At 38.8% G+C, this 18,249-nt stretch overlaps 1 protein-coding gene across 1 annotated transcript in view; it reads right to left on the bottom strand.

Annotated features, from left to right (window-relative positions):
• The window catches only part of lman2 (lectin, mannose-binding 2), a 67,597-nt gene that overhangs the window by 13,490 nt on the left and 35,858 nt on the right, over positions 1-18,249 (bottom strand). Inside the window, exons 4-7 of the mRNA XM_059989969.1 lie at positions 18,091-18,170; positions 15,896-16,057; positions 14,957-15,071; positions 14,369-14,488 (exon numbers count right to left, since the gene is read on the bottom strand). Coding sequence (XP_059845952.1) covers positions 14,369-14,488; positions 14,957-15,071; positions 15,896-16,057; positions 18,091-18,170 — 477 coding nt within the window. The remainder of the gene's footprint in view (positions 1-14,368; positions 14,489-14,956; positions 15,072-15,895; positions 16,058-18,090; positions 18,171-18,249) is intronic.

The following is an 18,249-nucleotide window of genomic DNA, read 5'->3' as shown; positions in this document are numbered from 1 at the left end:
CCGCCCAACTAGCGGAAATCGAAGCCCTGACAGCTGCGTGTGAAATGATGGATGGTGAGAAAGTAGACATCTATACTGATTTGGCATATGCTCATGGAGTATGCCATTTGTTTGGGGCAGTGTGGAAACAGAGAGGTTTTAAAAAAAGCAGTGGAGATCCCATACAACATTGCCAGCAAATTCTAGACTTAATAAAAGCCATAATGAAACCTAAAGCATTGGTTATAGTAAAATGCCAGGCACATAAAAAGGGAAATGATGTAATAACAAAGGGAAATCAAGCTGCGGACGAGGCAGCCAGAAAAGCATCTGGATGTACATCAGCTGTCATTGCCCCCCAGGTAAGCCTAGCTCCAGAACCTGTGGTAGAGGACCTAATTGAAATACAAGGTAAGGCAACTTTGGCAGAACAGACAATGTGGAGACGAAGGGGGGCCAAGCAGAACCCAGAAGGCTTGGGGAGCATGGAAGACAGTTTGTTGGTAGCGCTCACCCTTCTACTGACAATTCTGATTTCAGAAGCGCATGGGATTGACCATTGTGCAAGGGGGGGAAGTGATAAGGAAAATAAAGAAGGATGGTTTTTGGTCACCTTATTTACAGACTTCAGTGGACTTTGTCTTGTCACAGTGCGAGGTATGCGCACAGAATAATGTTCGGAAGGGAATTACAACCCCAATAGGTCACATTCCCATACCTGAAGGACCATTTAAACATCTAGTGTTCGATTACGTAGACATGATAAAGACAGTGAGAGGGAAGAGATACATGCTGGTAGTAATTGATCGATTTAGCAGATGGGTGGAGGCGATACCTTCAAGCGATTAAGGGGCAAAGACAGTGGTAAAATTTCTGACAAATGAAGTGATCCCAAGGTTTGGAATACCTACAGAAGTTAGCTCAGACAATGGTTCAGCTTTTATCCAGAATCCAGAAAGTGGTCAAATTGGTACTACAAGCGCTGAGGATAGAGCAAATATTTGGATGTGTATACCACCCTCAGTCGCAGGGCATGGTAGAGAGAATTAATGGAACCCTGAAAGCATTGGACTGGCTGTTGGCAGAAAATGGAGGAGTTTGTGTGATGTTTGGAGAGAAGTGCTGTACTTTTATGCCAAATAACACTAGTCCAGAAGGATCGGTTACTAAGGCAAAGTATAAGTTGAAAAGTCGAAGAAAGGCAGTTAAACAGAATGCAGGGTTCGGACATCAGTTATTTGACTGGTTAGAAAGTAGACTCAGAGGATGGGGAGCATGGCTGACTAAAATGGCAATAACTGTCAGTATTGTATTGTTGAGCTGTGCGTTTGTGCTGTGCTGTTTTCTTCCTTGTCTCAAGTCTCTTGTAGTGCATGCTGCAACCAAACAATTTCCGGGGACTTCCGGTAAGATGGCGATTGTTTAGTCGGTCCAAACTTTTGTTCCATTATACTTCCTATCTTTGCACTATATGTCTCCCTTTTTAACCCTTAGTTTGTTATTTTATTAGTTCTCTTTTACCTGCCTGCGCATACATCTATCTCATAATGGCTACAAAAGGTACTAAAATCGGGAAAAGAGAAACTTCCACTGCTCTGTCGGCTGAGATTCTCGCTATTTTGGAACAACATCGACAAGATACTTTAATGGATATTAAAACTGAATTTATAACTTCTATCAACCAGCTGGATTCAAAATTAGATCAGATTAATGCCAGAGTGGATGACCATGCTGAACATTTATCTCGCATCGACCTAACTTCTGAAGATTTAGAACGCCGTGTTCAACATCTCGAAACATTCTGCTCCATCCTAGCGGAGAAGAACAGTAAACTTACTTCCATAATGGTATATCTTGAAAATCGGAGCAGACGTTGCAATCTACGAATTCTTGGTTTGCCGGAGGCCACTGAAAAGGGCTCTTCCATTGAATTTTTCTCTTCTTTTCTCTGTGAGATTTTCGGGAAAGAATTTCTTCCGACTCCACCTGAGCTAGAAAGGGCTCACAGGATTTATGTTCCTCGCGCAATTTTGGGTTCCCGTCCACGGCCAATTATTTTATGCTTTCATCGATACCAGGTGAAAAACCGTTTGATTATGGAGGCACGCCGCAGAGGTACTTTTGCTTTTCAAAACACGAACATTCATTTTGTGGAAGATTATGCCCCCCAGGTTCTGAAGATGCGTGCTGAGTTTAAAGGTGTAATGAAAGTGCTTTTTGATCGTGGATTCAGACCTTCTCTTCGAAATCCAGCCGATCTTCGAATTACGCTTACTACTGGAGAATATAAGTGGTTTAAATCAGTGAAGGAGGCTGAGTTGTTTGTTGGAAATCTTCCAGCCATCTTGTCTTCTTCAGAACCGGTCTGTCCTTCTAAAATGGCTGATAAGTACTTTTCGAAGTAAAGTTCTTTTTTCCGAACTCAGACTTTACTTGAATAATTCAGACATTAACTATTGCGATTCTAAGGGCTCTAGTTAATCTCTCTCCGGACTTGGTGCATTTTTCCTAAATAGATGATTTAAGTTTAATGTGTCCCTGCGGATTTTTAGATTTTACCTGTGTAATTTATTTTACTTCTGTATAACTTTATCTATAGAGAAATACAATTGATCTTAATTTGTTTTGGAGGCTTAGAGTTTTTATTGAAGGCCTCCCTGTTGGTTGATTTATAGTATAAGATTTGTTTTTTTTCTGTAAATGGCTGATAAGTACTCTCTTTAAATTTATAATTTCTCTCTTTCTTCCCCCTCCTTTAAAAAAATTTTTTTTTCAATCTTTCATAGTTTCTCGCGGGTAGGTTAGTTTTCTTTTCAGATTTTTTTTGTATTAAGTTTTATACCTTTTCTGATGAAGTTGTTCCTATTTGTAATTTTGCTCTCTAGTGCATAAATTACCGTAGATTCCGGACTACAGAGCGCACCTGATTAAAAGCCGCACGCTCTAATTTTAGAAAGAAAATCAATTTTGTACTTGTACAGGCCGCACCGGATTTTAAGCCGCAGGTGTCCCACTTTGTAATATGAGATATTTACACAGAAAGATATTACACGTGAGGATTTTTTAACTTTTAATTAAATCCGTATGGTAACATAAACAAATACATATTGCAAATGCTTTTTTTCGAACAGTGCCTGTAACACAGCTACTTTTAAATATACATACGTATCGGTAACACACAAATTACGTTGCGTATACTTTTTTACTGAACAGTGCACGAACAACATTCCAATATCTCCTAACGACTGGTAAAAAAAAATATATATACTGCAGCCTACCAGGAAAAGTTATTGATCGCCTTCTTCATCTTCCTCCTGCGCACTAAAACCATCAAAATCCTCTTCTTCAGTGTTCGAATTGAACAACCTCAGGATCTCGTCACTCACTTCAGTCTCTTCGTTGTCACTCTCACTTGAGCGCACGCGGTCCTCTTCATCACGCAGCAGTCCAGCCTTTCGAAACCCGTTGGTGATGGTGGATGTTGTGACACGGCTCCACGCATTTAGGATCCACTGGCAGACTTGAGTTAAAGATGCTCTTCGCATGCGTCCTGTTTTGGTAAAGGATTTCTTGCCGCTCGTCATCCAAGCCTCCCACTCAACGCGCAGCGCCACTTTAAATGCCCGGTTCACGCTGATGTCCAGTGGCTGCAAATACTTCGTGGTGCCCCCAGGAATCACAGCTGGAATTGAGTTTGTACTCTTGATGGCAGCTTTCACTGAACTTTCATTGTCAGCCGCTTAAAAATCACCATCTGTGGAAGCTTTAGTCCGGATGTTGTGCAGCTCAGAACACAAGTAAAATGCGTTCTCTCATGGCCACTTGTTTTCAGTGTGATGGACGAGTCACCTTTTTTATTAACAGTCCGAGTGAGAGGCAGGTCAAACATCAAAGATACTTCATCCATATTTATGATATCATCTGGCCCAATGGAATTCTCCGCTATCTCTGTTTGAGTGAATGTGCAGAAGTTAGCAAGTTTTTCCTCGTGGTCGGGAGGGAGCTGCTGACACAGAGTCGTGCGTACCCTGACGGACAGGCCTTTTCGTCTCATAAATCTAAAACACCACGATGGCCCACCTCTAAAATCTTCGATTTTCATTTTGGTGGCGATTGCTTTAGCCTTCAGTCTGATCTGCACAGTGGAAACACCGCGGCCGCCTGCTCTCTGTGTGTTAACCCAGTCTTCAAGAAAGTTTTCAAGTTCGGGCCATCTGCTATGATTACCTCCGAAAGCTTTTGTCGTCTTTTTGCATTGACTCAGTTCTTCACGCTGGCGTCTCCACCGTCTCACCATCGCATTATACAAAAGATGCAAAAGCAGTTCATTCCAATGAGAAGGAAGGATTCAAAGAGAGGGAAGGGGCCACAGTGGTTGACAAAGGAAGTCAGAGATTGTATAGCATTAAAAAAAAAGAAGTATGACAGGGCTAAGATGAGTGGGAATACAGATGATTGGGAAAGTTTTAAGGAACAGCAGATCTTAACTAAAAAAGCAATACGGAGAGAAAAAAATCAGGTATGAGCTCAGTCTAGCCAGGAATATAAAAGGGGATAGCAAAAGCTTTTTTAGCTATGTGAAGAGAAAGAAGATAGTTAAGAACAATGTTGGCCCCTTGAAGAATGAATTGGGAGAAATTGTTATGGGAAACAGGGAAATGGCAACAGAATTTAAAGCGTACTTTAGATCTGTCTTCACCAGGGAGGACACAAGCAATCTCCCAGATGTATGGATGGGCCAGGGTCATAAGATATCAGAGGAATTGAGACAGATTGACATTAGGAAAGAAACTGTGATGAGTAGACTGGTAGGACTGAAGGCTAATAAATCCCCAGATTTAAGGGTCCAGATGGTCTGCATCTGAGGGTTCTAAAAGAGGTGGCTCAGGAAATTGCGGATGCATTGGTAATCATTTTCCAATGTTCCTTAGATTCAGGACCAGTTCCTGAAGATTGGAGAGTGGCTAATGTTATCCCACTTTTCAAGAAGGGAGGGAAGGAGAAAACGGAGAACGTCAGTCATGGGGAAGATGCTTGAGTCCATTATTAAGGACGAAATAGTGGCACATCTTGATGGCAGAAATAGGATTAGGCCGAGCCAGCATGGATTTACCAAGGGCAAATCATGCTTGACTAATCTGTTGGAGTTTTTTTGAGGGTGTAACAAGGATGTTAGGCGAGGGTAAGCCAGTGGATGTTGTGTACCTAGATTTTCAGAAGGCATTCGATAAGGTTCCATATAGGAGATTGGTGAGTAAAATCAGAGCTCATGGCATTGGGGGCAGGGTTTCAACATGGATAGAAAACTGGTTGGCAGATAGAAAGCAAAGGGTAGCAGTGAATGTGTGTTTCTCGGACCGGCTGGAGGTGACTAGTGGGGTACCACAGGGCTCTGTATTGGGACCACAGCTCTTTACGATTTATGTCAACGATTTAGATGAGGGCATTGAAAACTATATCAGCAAGTTTGCTGACAATACTAAACTGGGTGGCAGTGTGACATGCGAAGAGGACGTTAGGAGAATACAGGGAGACTTGGACAGACTGGGTGAGTGGGCAGATACTTGGCAGATGTCATTCAATGTGAATAAATGTGAAGTTATCCACTTTGGAAGCAGGAACAAGAGGGCAGAGTATTGTCTGAACGGTGTAGAGTTAGGTAAGGGAGAAATGCAAAGAGACCTAGGAGTCCTAGTTCACCAGTCAATGAAGCTGAATGAGCAAGTGCAACAGGCAGTGAAGAGGGCAAATGGAATGTTGGCCTTTGTTACAAGGGGAATTGAGTACAAGAGTAAGGATGTCCTTTTGCATTTGTACAGGGCCCTGGTGAGACCACACCTGGAATATTGTGTACAGTTTTGGTCTCCAGGTTTAAGGAAGGACATTCTGGCAATTGAGGAAGTGCAGCGTAGATTCACTAGGTTGATTCCTGGGATGGCAGGGCCGTCTTACGCAGAGAGATTGGAGAGATTGGGCTTGTACACGCTGGAATTGAGGAGATTGAGAGGGGATCTGATTGAAACGTTTAAGATAATTAAATAGGATTGAGGCAGGAAGTATGTTCCAGATGTTGGGAGAGTCCAGTACCAGAGGGCATGGATTGAGAATAAGAGGTCAGTTATTTAAAACAGAGTTGAGGAAGAGCTTCTTCTCCCAGAGAGTTGTGGAGGTGTGGAATGCACTGCCTCAGAAGATGGTGGAGGCCAATTCTCTGGATGCTTTCAAGAAGGAGCTAGATAGATATCTGATGGATAGGGGAATCAAGGGATATGGGGACAAGGCAGGGACTGGGTATTGATAGTGAATGATCAGCCATGATCTCAGAATGGCGGTGCAGACTCGAGGGGCCGAATGGTCTACTTCTGCACCTATTGTCTATTGATTCATTTATGCCAAGATTATGGGCAGCAGCTCGATTTCCTTCTTCAACCACCAGATTGATCACCTTTAACTTAAAAGCTGCATCATATGCTTTTCTTCGAGTGTATTCCATGTTGATGAGGGTGAGTACAAATGACTGATTTACAATAATTTAATTGTGAAAGTGCACTTGATTTATCGTACAATTTCATTGGACCTCTGTGAACTACTCATCAATTTTATTCGCCTACTGTTACAAGGCAAAATGTTTCTGGCGGCATGAAAAAAAACATGCATTAGCCGCACCGTAGTATAGGCCGCAGTGTTCAAAGCGTGGGAAAAAAGTAGCGGCTTATAGTCCGGAATTTACGGTAGCTGTTATTTGCTATATTATATATATGGAACCTTTGTTAACGATACGGAACTGGAAGTCATTTTTGGGTTAATATTTTTTGTAGAGCTAGCTGCTTTTTTGGGTAGCCGTCTAGTTTTGGGTTGCGAGGGTGGGGTGGGTTCTCCAGTTCCAACACTACTCACTGTTTTTTTTTGTTTTCCCTTGTTATTCAGGACATGTTTCTGTCTGATTCTACTGAGTTATGTTTACATTTTTGCTCCCAGACTGTTATTGTATTGTTTGATTTTTTATATGCCTGCTACCTTCTATGCACTAACAATTGATAATGGTTAATACACTTAAATTTGTGAGCTGGAATGTAAAGGGATTGAATCATCCTGTTAAAAGAATGAAGGTCTTCTCTCATATTAAACAACTCAAAGCTGACATTGCTTTCCTTCAAGAAACTCATATTCGTGGTTTTGATAATTCTTGGCTTTTGTCAAAGTGGGTGGGTCAGCATTTTCATTCATCCTTTGCCGCCAAAGCTGGGGGGGGGGGGTGTTTCCATCCTTATTAATTCAAATATTCCTTTTGAACTCCATAATAAGATATCTGATACAATTGGCCGTTTTATTATCGTTTCTGGTAAATTATATAATACTAAAGTTGTACTAGCAAACCTGTATACGCCTAATTTTGATGATGTTAATTTTTTTGAACGTTTTTTCTCCTCACTACCAGATTTAAATTCATATTCTCTTATACTGGGTGGCGACTTTAATAGTTGGTTAGATCCTAATTTGGATCGATCGTCCTGTGTTACTAGATCACCTACTAAATCTGCTTTAGCTATTCACTCTTTTCTTTCTAATTATGGTATCTCAGATATATGGCATTTCCTTCATCCTACTGAGAGAGATTATTCTTTTTTTTCACATGTTCACCATACCTTTACTAGAATTGACTATTTTTTACTTGATAATCAACTTATTCCATTAGTCTATTCTTGTGATTATCAGAGTATACTGATTTCTGATCATGCCCCAATTACTTTGTCTTTAAACTTTCCTGGTCTCCCTCAGAGGAATAAACACTGGCGTTTTAATTTGACTTTATTATCGGATGATGATTTTCTAAAATTTATTAAGGATCAGATAACTTTTTATTTTAACACCAATACATCATCTGAAATGTCATCCCAGATTGTCTGGGATGCCATGAAAGCATATTTGAGGGGTCAAATAATCTCTTATACAGCAAATTTTAATAGAAAGTCCCGTACAAATCGATTAGACCTAATTAATCAGATTAAAGAATTAGATCAATTGTATGCTCAAACTAAGAATCCTGAATTATACAAGCGTGTAGAACTTCAAACTAAATTTAATCTTCTGTCTACTCAACCTGTTGAACGCCAACTTCTTGAAAGTAAGAGTTGCTTTTATATTCATGGTGACAAATCTGGTAAATTTCTAGTTAATCAGCTGAGGCGTTCTAAAGCTAAACAACATATTACAAAGATCCAGAAGGAGAACGGGGACTTTACATTGGATCACTTAGAAATCAATGACGTATTTAAAAAATTTTTACTCTCGGCTTTATTCCTCTGAATCTCTGAATGAGAATATTTCTGTTGATCTTTTCTTAAATAATCTGAATATTCCTTCGCTTTCATCTGATTTTAAAGCAAAACTTAATGAGCCTATATCATCAGAAGAAATATCTTTTGCAATTTCTGCATTGTCTTCAGGAAAATCTCCTGGACCTGATGGGTTCCCCGTAGAATTTTATAAATCATTCTCTTCACTCCTTTCTCCTCAGTTACTCTCAGTATTATCTGACTCATTTAATGATGGTAAATTGCCACCCTCTTTTAATGAGGCATCTATTATTCTTTTATTAAAAAAGAGTAAAGACCCAACAAAGTGTTCCTCGTACAGGCCGATTTCTTTGCTTAATGTTGATGTTAAAATCTTGGCCAAAGTTTTGGCTCATAGATTAGAAACTGTTATTCCCTCTATTATTTCTGATGATCAAACTGGTTTTATTAGAAACCGTCTTCTTTTTTTAACATTCGGTGTTTATTTAATATTTTATATTCACCTTCAACTGGGATTCCTGAATGCGTTATTTCTCTTGATGCGGAGAAAGCATTTGATCGTATAGAGTGAAACTACCTCTTTGCAGTTTTAGAAAAATTTGACTTTGGTCAAAGCTTTATCTCTTGGATCAAATTGCTGTATCTGTGTCCTACCGCCTCTATTTTGACCAATTTTCAGCAATCCCAGTTATTTAACTTCAAACGTGGCACCCGTCAAGGATGCCCTTTAAGTCCCTTTCTCTTTGATTTGGCTATAGAACCTCTGGTGATAGCATTCCGAAGCTGTCCTGAACTGACCGGGATCTGGAGGGGGGGGGGGGTGTTAAGCATAAAGTTTCTCTTTATGCTGATGATTTATACTTTTTCTTTCAAATCCGTCCACATTCTTACCTCCAATGTTTTCACTTCTTGATCAGTTTAGCCAGTTTTCTGGCTATAAACTTAATTTACATAAGAGTGAACTTTTCCCAATTAATAAAGAAGCACAAGAATTAGCATTTCGTGACCTCCCTTTTAAAGTAGCTCATAATCAATTTACTTACCTTGGGATTACAGTTACAAGGAAGCTTAAAGATCTTTTTCGTGAAAATTTTGCCAATCTTTTATATACTACAAAACAGTGTCTGTCACAATGGTCACCTCTACCTATGTCCTTGGTAGGTCGTATTAATGCTGTTAAAATGTATGTTCTCCCTAAATTTTTATATTTATTTCAATCTATCCCAATTTTTATTCCTAAAACCTTTTTTGATTCCTTAGACTCTATTATTTTGTCATATCTGTGGAAGAATAAGCGTTCTAGAATTAATAAAGTTTATCTTCAAAAATCTAAAAAAGAGGGTGGCATGGCCTTACCTAACTTTTGTTTATATTATTGGGCAGCTAACATACATTGCACTACCTTTTGGTCTTTCTTTCATAGCCAACCCGAGTGCCCTAATTGGGTGGCAATGGAGTTGAATTCCACTAAAGATTTATCTATTTCTGCACTCCTTGGCTCTGCATTCCCTAGTAGTTTGTCTAGACTAATTGCTAATCCTCTTGTCAGACACACTTTGCAAATATGGGCTCAGTTTAGGAAATCTTATGGTTTTTATGCTTTTTCCCTTTCTAGTCCTATCTTACATAATCACTTTTTTTTTTACCTACTATGTATGACTCAACATTCTATGATTGGTATAGGAAGGGCATTAGACATTTTGAAGATCTTTTTATCGATAATCGCTTCGCACCTTTTCAACAGCTCTCTGCTAAGTTCAATCTGCCTGATGCCCACTTTTTTAGATATCTCCAAATTAGACACTTTATTAATCCTTTAATTCCTAACTTCCATGAAATGTCCGAGAAAAATGTTATGGATTTCTTTCTTTCTATTAATCCACTGGGTAAAGGTTTAATATCATTTATTCATGATAAATTAGCATTCTTACAGCGTGCCCCTGTGGATAAAATTAGAATGGTTTGGGAGCATGATTTAAATATCTCTTTATCTGATGAGATTTGGGACTTGATTCTCAAATCGGTTAACTCAACCTCTCTTTGTGCTCGCCATTGCCTTTTACAGTTTAAGATTGTTCATAGAGCCCATATGCCTAAATCTAAATTATCTCAATTTTACCCTAATATTAGTCCTCTTTGTGATAAATGCAAAAGGGGCGAGGCTTCTCTTATTCATATGTATTGGTCTTGTCCTAGTTTAGAGAAATTTTGGAAAGATGTTTTTATAACTTTATCCTGTATTCTGAATCACCACTTAGAACCTATCCCTTTAATTGCTCTGTTTGGTTTTTTGGGTGAGACAGATATGCGTTTGAGTTCGACTAAGTGCCGAATATTATCTTTTGCTTCTCTCCTGGCTAGACGTCTAATCCTCCTTAGATGGAGAGATGTTGCCCCGCCCACACATACTCAATGGCTTAATGATATTATGTCCTGTTTCGACCTTGAAAAAATTCACTATTCAATTCTTAATTCGGATATAAAGTTTCATAACGTCTGGGGACCTTTCATTGAGTACTTTCATAACTTTCCTCTTAATTAAGGTTTTATTTCAGTCCCTTACTTTCAGCTTTTTTTTGGTAGTAGGCATTATTATCTTCTGTTTTCAAGTGTATTTACAATTTTGGGGGTTTGAATGTCCTGATTTATATTCTCTATATTGTGTTGTGATTGGTCTGGAGTTTTTTTTGTTGTGGGGCTTAGGAAGGATACTAACTTTACATGACTTCAATTTGGGTGCTTTCTCAATTATCTTTTTTGTATTATATTATTATTGTATGTTTATTTTTGCACTGTATTTTTTTTCCTTTGGTTTCGGTTTTTTTTTGTTTGTAGTGTTGTAGAAAATGCATCAAAAAAAAAATCAATAAAAAAAAATTTCCGATACTCGTGGCAATTACTGAAGCAAGCTTAGTGGAGAAAGAAACACCGAAAATGTATCGTTACAGCCTGCAACACCTGCAGGATGAACAAGAGCAAAACGACAGTGTGGGGGTTGATTGTAAGGGCTTCTGAGTTTTTTCTCCCTGTCTCAGGTACAAAGGGACAGGTTTTTGGCTCAGAGGCCCAGGGTAACAGGGAGAGAATACTTTGAGGTCTTGGCGCAGAAAATTATAGTTTAACCCGAGATTTGGGAATAAGTGCTTGAGTTTATTGGGGCTTTTGTGCGCGGACTCTTAGTCTTCTTTCTCTGTATGAGACCCTATGGGTCTCAAAGGGGGTATATATTAGAGTATAAAAGTTGCATTGTTTGCTGTGTAACCAGAACTATGTAGTCAGCTTTGAGCTTGCTATTTGCTATGCATGTATCCAATTTAGTAGGAGAATGAAATCTTAAGAATGTAGAAGATAATGGGGTGTTAATGAGAGGTAGCTAAGAGATGTAGATTAGAACATGATTAAGTCAATGGGTAGAAACAATAATGGCGGATGTACTTGTGAGGATGTACTTGTGATAAGCAACTGTAGATCGATTGGATATGCTAATGCAACTAAACTAGGAGATTGCTATAAAAAATGCTATGTATAAGGATTGGTGGGCAATCAGTGACTAGCACAATGACACTCTCAGCTTTGATTTGCAAATTAAAGTTTAACCCTTTTTGAAGAATCTTCTGTGTCTCCTGGTCGATTGTGGGGCACGAGGAACCACAACAACGTAAATCGTAAACAGCTGTGGTCCCAATACCGAGCCCTGTGGCACCCCACTAGTCACCACCTGCCATTCCGAGAAACACCCATTCACCGCTACCCTTTGCTTTCTATCTGCCAACCAGTTTTCTATCCATGTCAATGTCTTTCCCCCCAATGCCATGAGCTTTGATTTTACCCACCAATCTCCTATCAAATGCCTTCTGAAAATCGAGGTACACTACATCCACTGGATCTCCCTTCCTGGTTACATCCTCGAAAAACTCCAATAGATTAGTCAAGCATGATTTACCCGTGGTAAATCCATGCTGGCTCGGCCCAATCCTATCACTGCTATCTAGATATGCCACTATTTCATCTTTAATAATGGACTCTAGCATCTTCCCCACTACTGATGTTAGGCTGACAGGTCAATAGTTCTGTTTTCTCCCTCCCTCCTTTCTTAAAAAGTGGGATAACATTAGCCATTCTCCAATCCTCAGGAACTGATCCTGAATCGAAGCAACATTGGAAAATGATTATCAATGCATCCGCAATTTCCAGGGCCACCTCCTTTACTACCCTAGGATGCAGACTATCTGGACCTGGGGATTTGTCAGCCTTCAGTTCCATCAGTCTACTCATCACCATTTCCTTCCTAATGTCAATCTGTTTCATTTCCTCTGTTACCCTATGTCCTTGCCCATCGATACATCTGGGAAATTGCTTGTGTCTTCCTTAGTGAAGACAGATCTAAAGAACTTATTAAATTCTTCTGCCATTTCTCTGTTTCCCATAACAATTTCACCCAATTCATTCTTCAAGGGCCCAACTTTGTTCTTAACTATCTTCTTTCTCTTCACATACCTAAAAAAGCTTTTGCTATCCTCCTTTATATTGCTGGCTAGCTTGCGTTCTTACCTCATTTTTTCTCCCCGTATTGCCTTTTTAGTTAAGTTCTGTTGTTCCTTAAAAACTTCCCAATCATCTGTCCTCCCACTCATCTTATCTCTGTCATACGTCCTTTTTTTTTTAATGCTATGCAATCTCTGACTTCCTTTGTCAACCACTGTGGCCCCTTTCCCCCCTTTGAATCCTTCCTTCTCCAGAAACTCTGATAAAGAACTTAGCTTATTTTCAATCACTTGGTGAAAATTTTAAGAAATGGGAAATATTTGAAAACATGTTTACCAGCACTTCACAATAAAACAGTGATGGTTTGTGTGCTTCACTACTCATTGAGAAATCTGGAAAGCTCCATACAATTGGAGAAGAACTGATTCTGCCAACAGTAAAGGTGATTTTGAATATTGTTTTGTATGAGTCACCAGAGCAAACAAATAATTCTGCTTAGTGACAACTCTGCTCAAAAACAAATCGATGAAATGTCAAGAATATGGAAGACACATTGCGTGACATGCAGAGGAGAACAGAATTTGCTCTGCAGTTGGATGAGTCAATTTTACCAGTCAATGAATCTTTGCTTCTTTGTTATGTTTGCCTCATAAAAAATGAAAGCATGATTCAAATCAATCGTCTCCACATTTCTGTCCAAGTTAGCCCTATTTAAGTGTAACAATGGCCGTCATGACCTTTTTCAATTTCAGAGCAGGAGGAAGACAAAGAATACAAGATGATGTATACTGTGCCCACCTGGGCGAGCTGCATACTAACATGCCAGAGGGATTTCAGGATCTCTTTTCAATCCAAATTACAGATTAGGTAATAAATCCTTTCCTGAACATTTATAATGAGGAATTAACAAAGAATGGAGGAAGAACTGATCTTGCTACAAAATAACTTTGAGCTGAAGTCGAGGTTAAAAAAAAATCATATAAAGGATTTTGGTTGTAAATAGAAATTTCTGAACTCTATCTTGCACTGTGGAAAAAGGTCAAGATGGTTTTTATTGCCTTTCCAACATCAATCATATTTAGTGCAGTCGTCCACTTCTTTCAAACCAACAAAACAGACTGCAATTTACTCAATGTGGGGATCTGAGAGTCCTTGAGTGGCATTCAGCCTGATGTTGAGAAGCTGATATCATTACACCAAGCACATCCATCTCATTGAAAGGTGAAAAAGCAATGAACTTAATACTGGGTCAACTAATGTATGCTCTAAAATTGTTAATGAAAATTGTTTCTATTGTAATTAAAAAAAGTTTATTTGTTGCTTTAAATAGATTTGAATAATTTTTCCAATCATTTGTCACTGCTTTGAGAATTTGCAGTTCTCATTTTCTTTCACTGTGCAACGTAAATCAAAATTCATTATAGTTTTTATTTAATGCCAGAGAAGGAATGTGGTCTGGGAGCCAAGGGGTCAGTAATCCAATAAAATTTTTTTATTCACCACTCTACGTAGATCTCTACTTCATCCTTCCTTCAGAAAAATAAAATTAAGGAAATTAAGTAAATTAATCAAAATCAAATTAATCAAATTAAGAAAATTAAGCAAACCTTTAGGAGATTTAAGAAGGCTGACGCTGGGCTCAATTTTTGTCCAGTCTATGTTTTCTTCTTCAGGTGAGTGTTCCACAGTCAGCTGGTAGAGTTTCATGGAGATAATATCATGGTTGTCTGAAAGAAATGGAATACTTCAATCCAAAACTATTTCAAGTACCAGTACCTTTACATCTCAAGCTTGTCATCAGATTGGGAATAACTGAAAAGTAATGTGTGAAATATAGGTAGGGAAGTGATTTACATAATCTCTAAAGGCTTCAGAATACATGGAGGGTAATTTTCAGACAATAACTCCAGACGGCAACATGACTTGCCCAGTTGACATCAGGTTATATTGTTCATGATGCCAGTGACAACTCCGTTACTCCCTTTCAGAGAACCGAGTAATATTGTTTATCCAAAAGCACAAAAAGGCATTCTTTAATGACAATGTACTTCCTATCATGCAGCATTCCTTCAATTCTGCCCTGAGCTGAGGAAAAGGACTTAAATCCATAGCCTATCATCTCAGAGGCAGGAGTACTAGTATTGAATGTACAATATACACTACAATAAAGTAATAAAGCCAAAAGTTGCTCCTACCTGACAGATCTCCGGTAGCTGCAGACGCACCAAAGAAATACCCAGTGGGAAGACGGACCCCACTAATATCTATGCACTCTTTCCACTCATTCTTATCTTCAACGTCTGTCATCACCTGAGAACAGATAACAAAATTGAAACAATTGAGGAAATGACTAATGGGGGATTTACAAACATATAAACTAGGTGCTGGGGTGGATACGCCTCTATCAAAGGGTGTGTAAAGTGTTCCTTCACTTCGCTAGCCTGCAGGTCACCTTTGGGCAAGGTGTATTACCTTTTTAGCCCCATCAGGATCACATGAAACCATGGAAGCAGGTGGGAGATGGTCGTACAAGCAGTTGGCGCATATCACAAATTTTGGTTATGCGACTGCTGATGCCATGTAATCTCCGAAGGTTACTGATAATGGCTGGGGTCATCCGTCTTGTAAAGATACTGCTCAGAAGAAAACAATGGCAAACCACTTCTGTAGAAAGCATCTGCCAAGAACAATCATGGTCATGGATAACACTATGATTGCCAATGTTATACAACACAGCACGTAACGATGATGACAACCTAGGAGCAGAACAGGTCGTCTTACTGAGCGAAGCTCTTAAACCTACTCTACCATTCAATGAGATCATGCTCAATACAATAGATCCAAATAATCCACCTACACGTGATAATTTTACCCCCTCTTGTTTTGTAAGAATCTATCTAGCTTTTTCTTAAAAGTAGATAAAATTTTCTTCCATTGTATTGTGAAGAAGAGACTTACAACAAGACCCATACTCTCAGAAAAGACAGACCGCCCTCTGGGGTCCATTACTTAAAGCTAGATATTGGGAGCTATTTCAAATATTTTAGCACAATCATTGTTCGTCAAATGCTTTGGGCAGCACAGATAATAAATGTGAAGGTGCTATTCCGATATTGGGAAAATCTGTCACTTACTGTTAATCTGCCCCTTGAGTAACGAATTGCTAAGTAAGTGTCGTGGTCAACATTTCGAAGTTCTGCTGGACATCCAGAAAGCTCAGAGGTGCGCCCATCTTTGCTATGGTCATACATTAAAGATCCATTGTTGACCATTGCTGAGACGTAGGGAAAAACCCGCTGTAGACAAATGACAGATTAACATTGTTATAAAGAAACCCTTAGACAATTGAGAACCCCAAACTACTTTAGAAGATCTGACAAAGTCCTCAGGAAAGACTTAAAAGGGAGTCGGGTAGTTTGAGTGAGTGAATTTCAGATTTTGGGGATAATACAATTAAATACACAGTTGCCACAGTAGAACAATGGAATTTGGGGAGTTCAGAGGCAAGAGGACTTGTTGGGATTTAAATGGTTGGATGACAGTACAAACAGGATATAAACTGGTCAAGAATGTGAACTTTACAATGGTTATGTTAAATGACCAGAAATCAATGCCAACACAGGGAAGGTGGATAAAAAGAAAACAATTGGTATGGAGTCAGAGTATTAGTAACATGTATTTATAATAGTGGGCGGTCATAAAGGAAAGCACTGGAATAATATTTTAGGCTAGCATTGAAATTCAGTTTTCAAATCATCAACAAACAAAACTAATACGGATAAATTTCATAATAAGGCTCTTTCCTCTACAACAGGTCTTCAAAACTGTGGTTTGATAGGACAAGACAAAGACAGAAAAGACATTTCAACTCTGTCAGAACATCAAACATTGGGTCTCCTTAACAATGGGTGCACAAATCCAGCAAGGAATGCATGCAAAAGTGGCTATTACACAGAACTTGTTAGCATTTAGAGCTGCTGAGGCAAATATTTATGAAGAAGCCAGTTAAATATACAAGGACAATGATACACTGATAAGTTAATAGCATAATTTCTAGTGGACTCAAGAGTCTTATGTTCTAAACAATTCTATGTCATGTATCACAGTTCAAAGCAAACATAAATATGGAATAATTTACCATTTGTCACCTTTAATATCCCCTTTAAATAGGGATATGAACATTTTACATTTTTTGAAGTTCTGAAAAGAACTTCTATTGTTGAATATATCAGGGAGGTGCTTCCACCACGAACTGGTGCTGGCAGAAGGAGCAAGATTGGAGAGATTGGGATTGGGAAAACTCAATGCTTTTCTAAGGATTGCCTCTGATACTAATGTTCAGAAAAGAGATTGAATTTCATTCCTAATAGCTACCCAGCCTCAACATTGCAAAGTTAGATAAAACATGTTCTCATTTGGGATTGAATACACATTTGACTGCTATTAACTTAGCTGAAAGGACAGGAATTTCAGAAGTTTGGATGAACAAACCAAAGATTGCAGAAATACGAAAAGTAATAACTGAATGACCCTCCAAATTAAGTCCTCCTTTGGTGTCCATCACATAAACATGCATGCAGAAGCATGGCACCTTCAAATAACCTGCTACAATGTGGAAATTTTACATTTCTCCCATTTTCTTCTGAGTACCAAGAAATGGATATTAAACACTAGCGTTATCTGTAATGCCAATAAAAACAATTCTGCAGAATGACTGAAATGTTAAGAAAGTGGTCCTTTGAATTTTATCAATCAAGAAGGCATGATGCTGAAACTTAGCTGCCTGTAAATAGTATGTAAACAGTCATGACAGTGCTTGACACCAGGTTGAGAAAGGGAAGCCATTGATGCTACGACACAATTGGAGCTGAGAATTGAGACTTGATAAATTTGTGATTTACAGGTGATTGTTTTTACCTGGGGCCAAATAGTGTGCATAAAACTAACTACTGTATAACAGAATCATAGCACACAATACAGTTGTACTCTACTGCAAAATTTTCCTATATAGAATTATACCTATATCCAAATCCCTTTGAAAAGATGCACATCTGCCGCTTTTTCAGCTTGTGATCACCAAATCATATTTTGAAGTTATAAAATTCTTTAATTAAAGCTTTTTTACCATCCAAATCTGTGTTCTTCTGTTATTGATTCATTTAATTAGACACACCACTGCAAGTCCTTTCATAACTGACTACTGCTGTTAAATCTCTTTCAAGATGGACAACCTCAAGTTGATAACCAACCATAAACTTGTTGACATTAAGTTTAAGAGGTATTAACAAAGCAGTCATAGAACAAGGTTAGGGTATCACCTGGCACTCACATCAGCAGTCTCATCATTTGGGTATGTGTCAATGAAAAGTCCTAAACCATGGAACATATCTTTGCTTCCAAATACGGTGCCTGCAAGTAAAAATGAAAAGGTGTGAGAAGTTCCGCACTTAGATCCTCAACATGAGCTCCTGCTGTAATAGGTGTCACC

The sequence above is a fragment of the Hypanus sabinus genome, chromosome 15 (genome assembly GCF_030144855.1).
Source record: "Hypanus sabinus isolate sHypSab1 chromosome 15, sHypSab1.hap1, whole genome shotgun sequence".
Classification (NCBI taxonomy): Eukaryota; Metazoa; Chordata; class Chondrichthyes; order Myliobatiformes; family Dasyatidae; genus Hypanus; species Hypanus sabinus.
The sequence above is the reverse complement of the archived record's forward strand: the minus strand, read 5'-3'. Positions and strand labels throughout refer to the sequence as shown.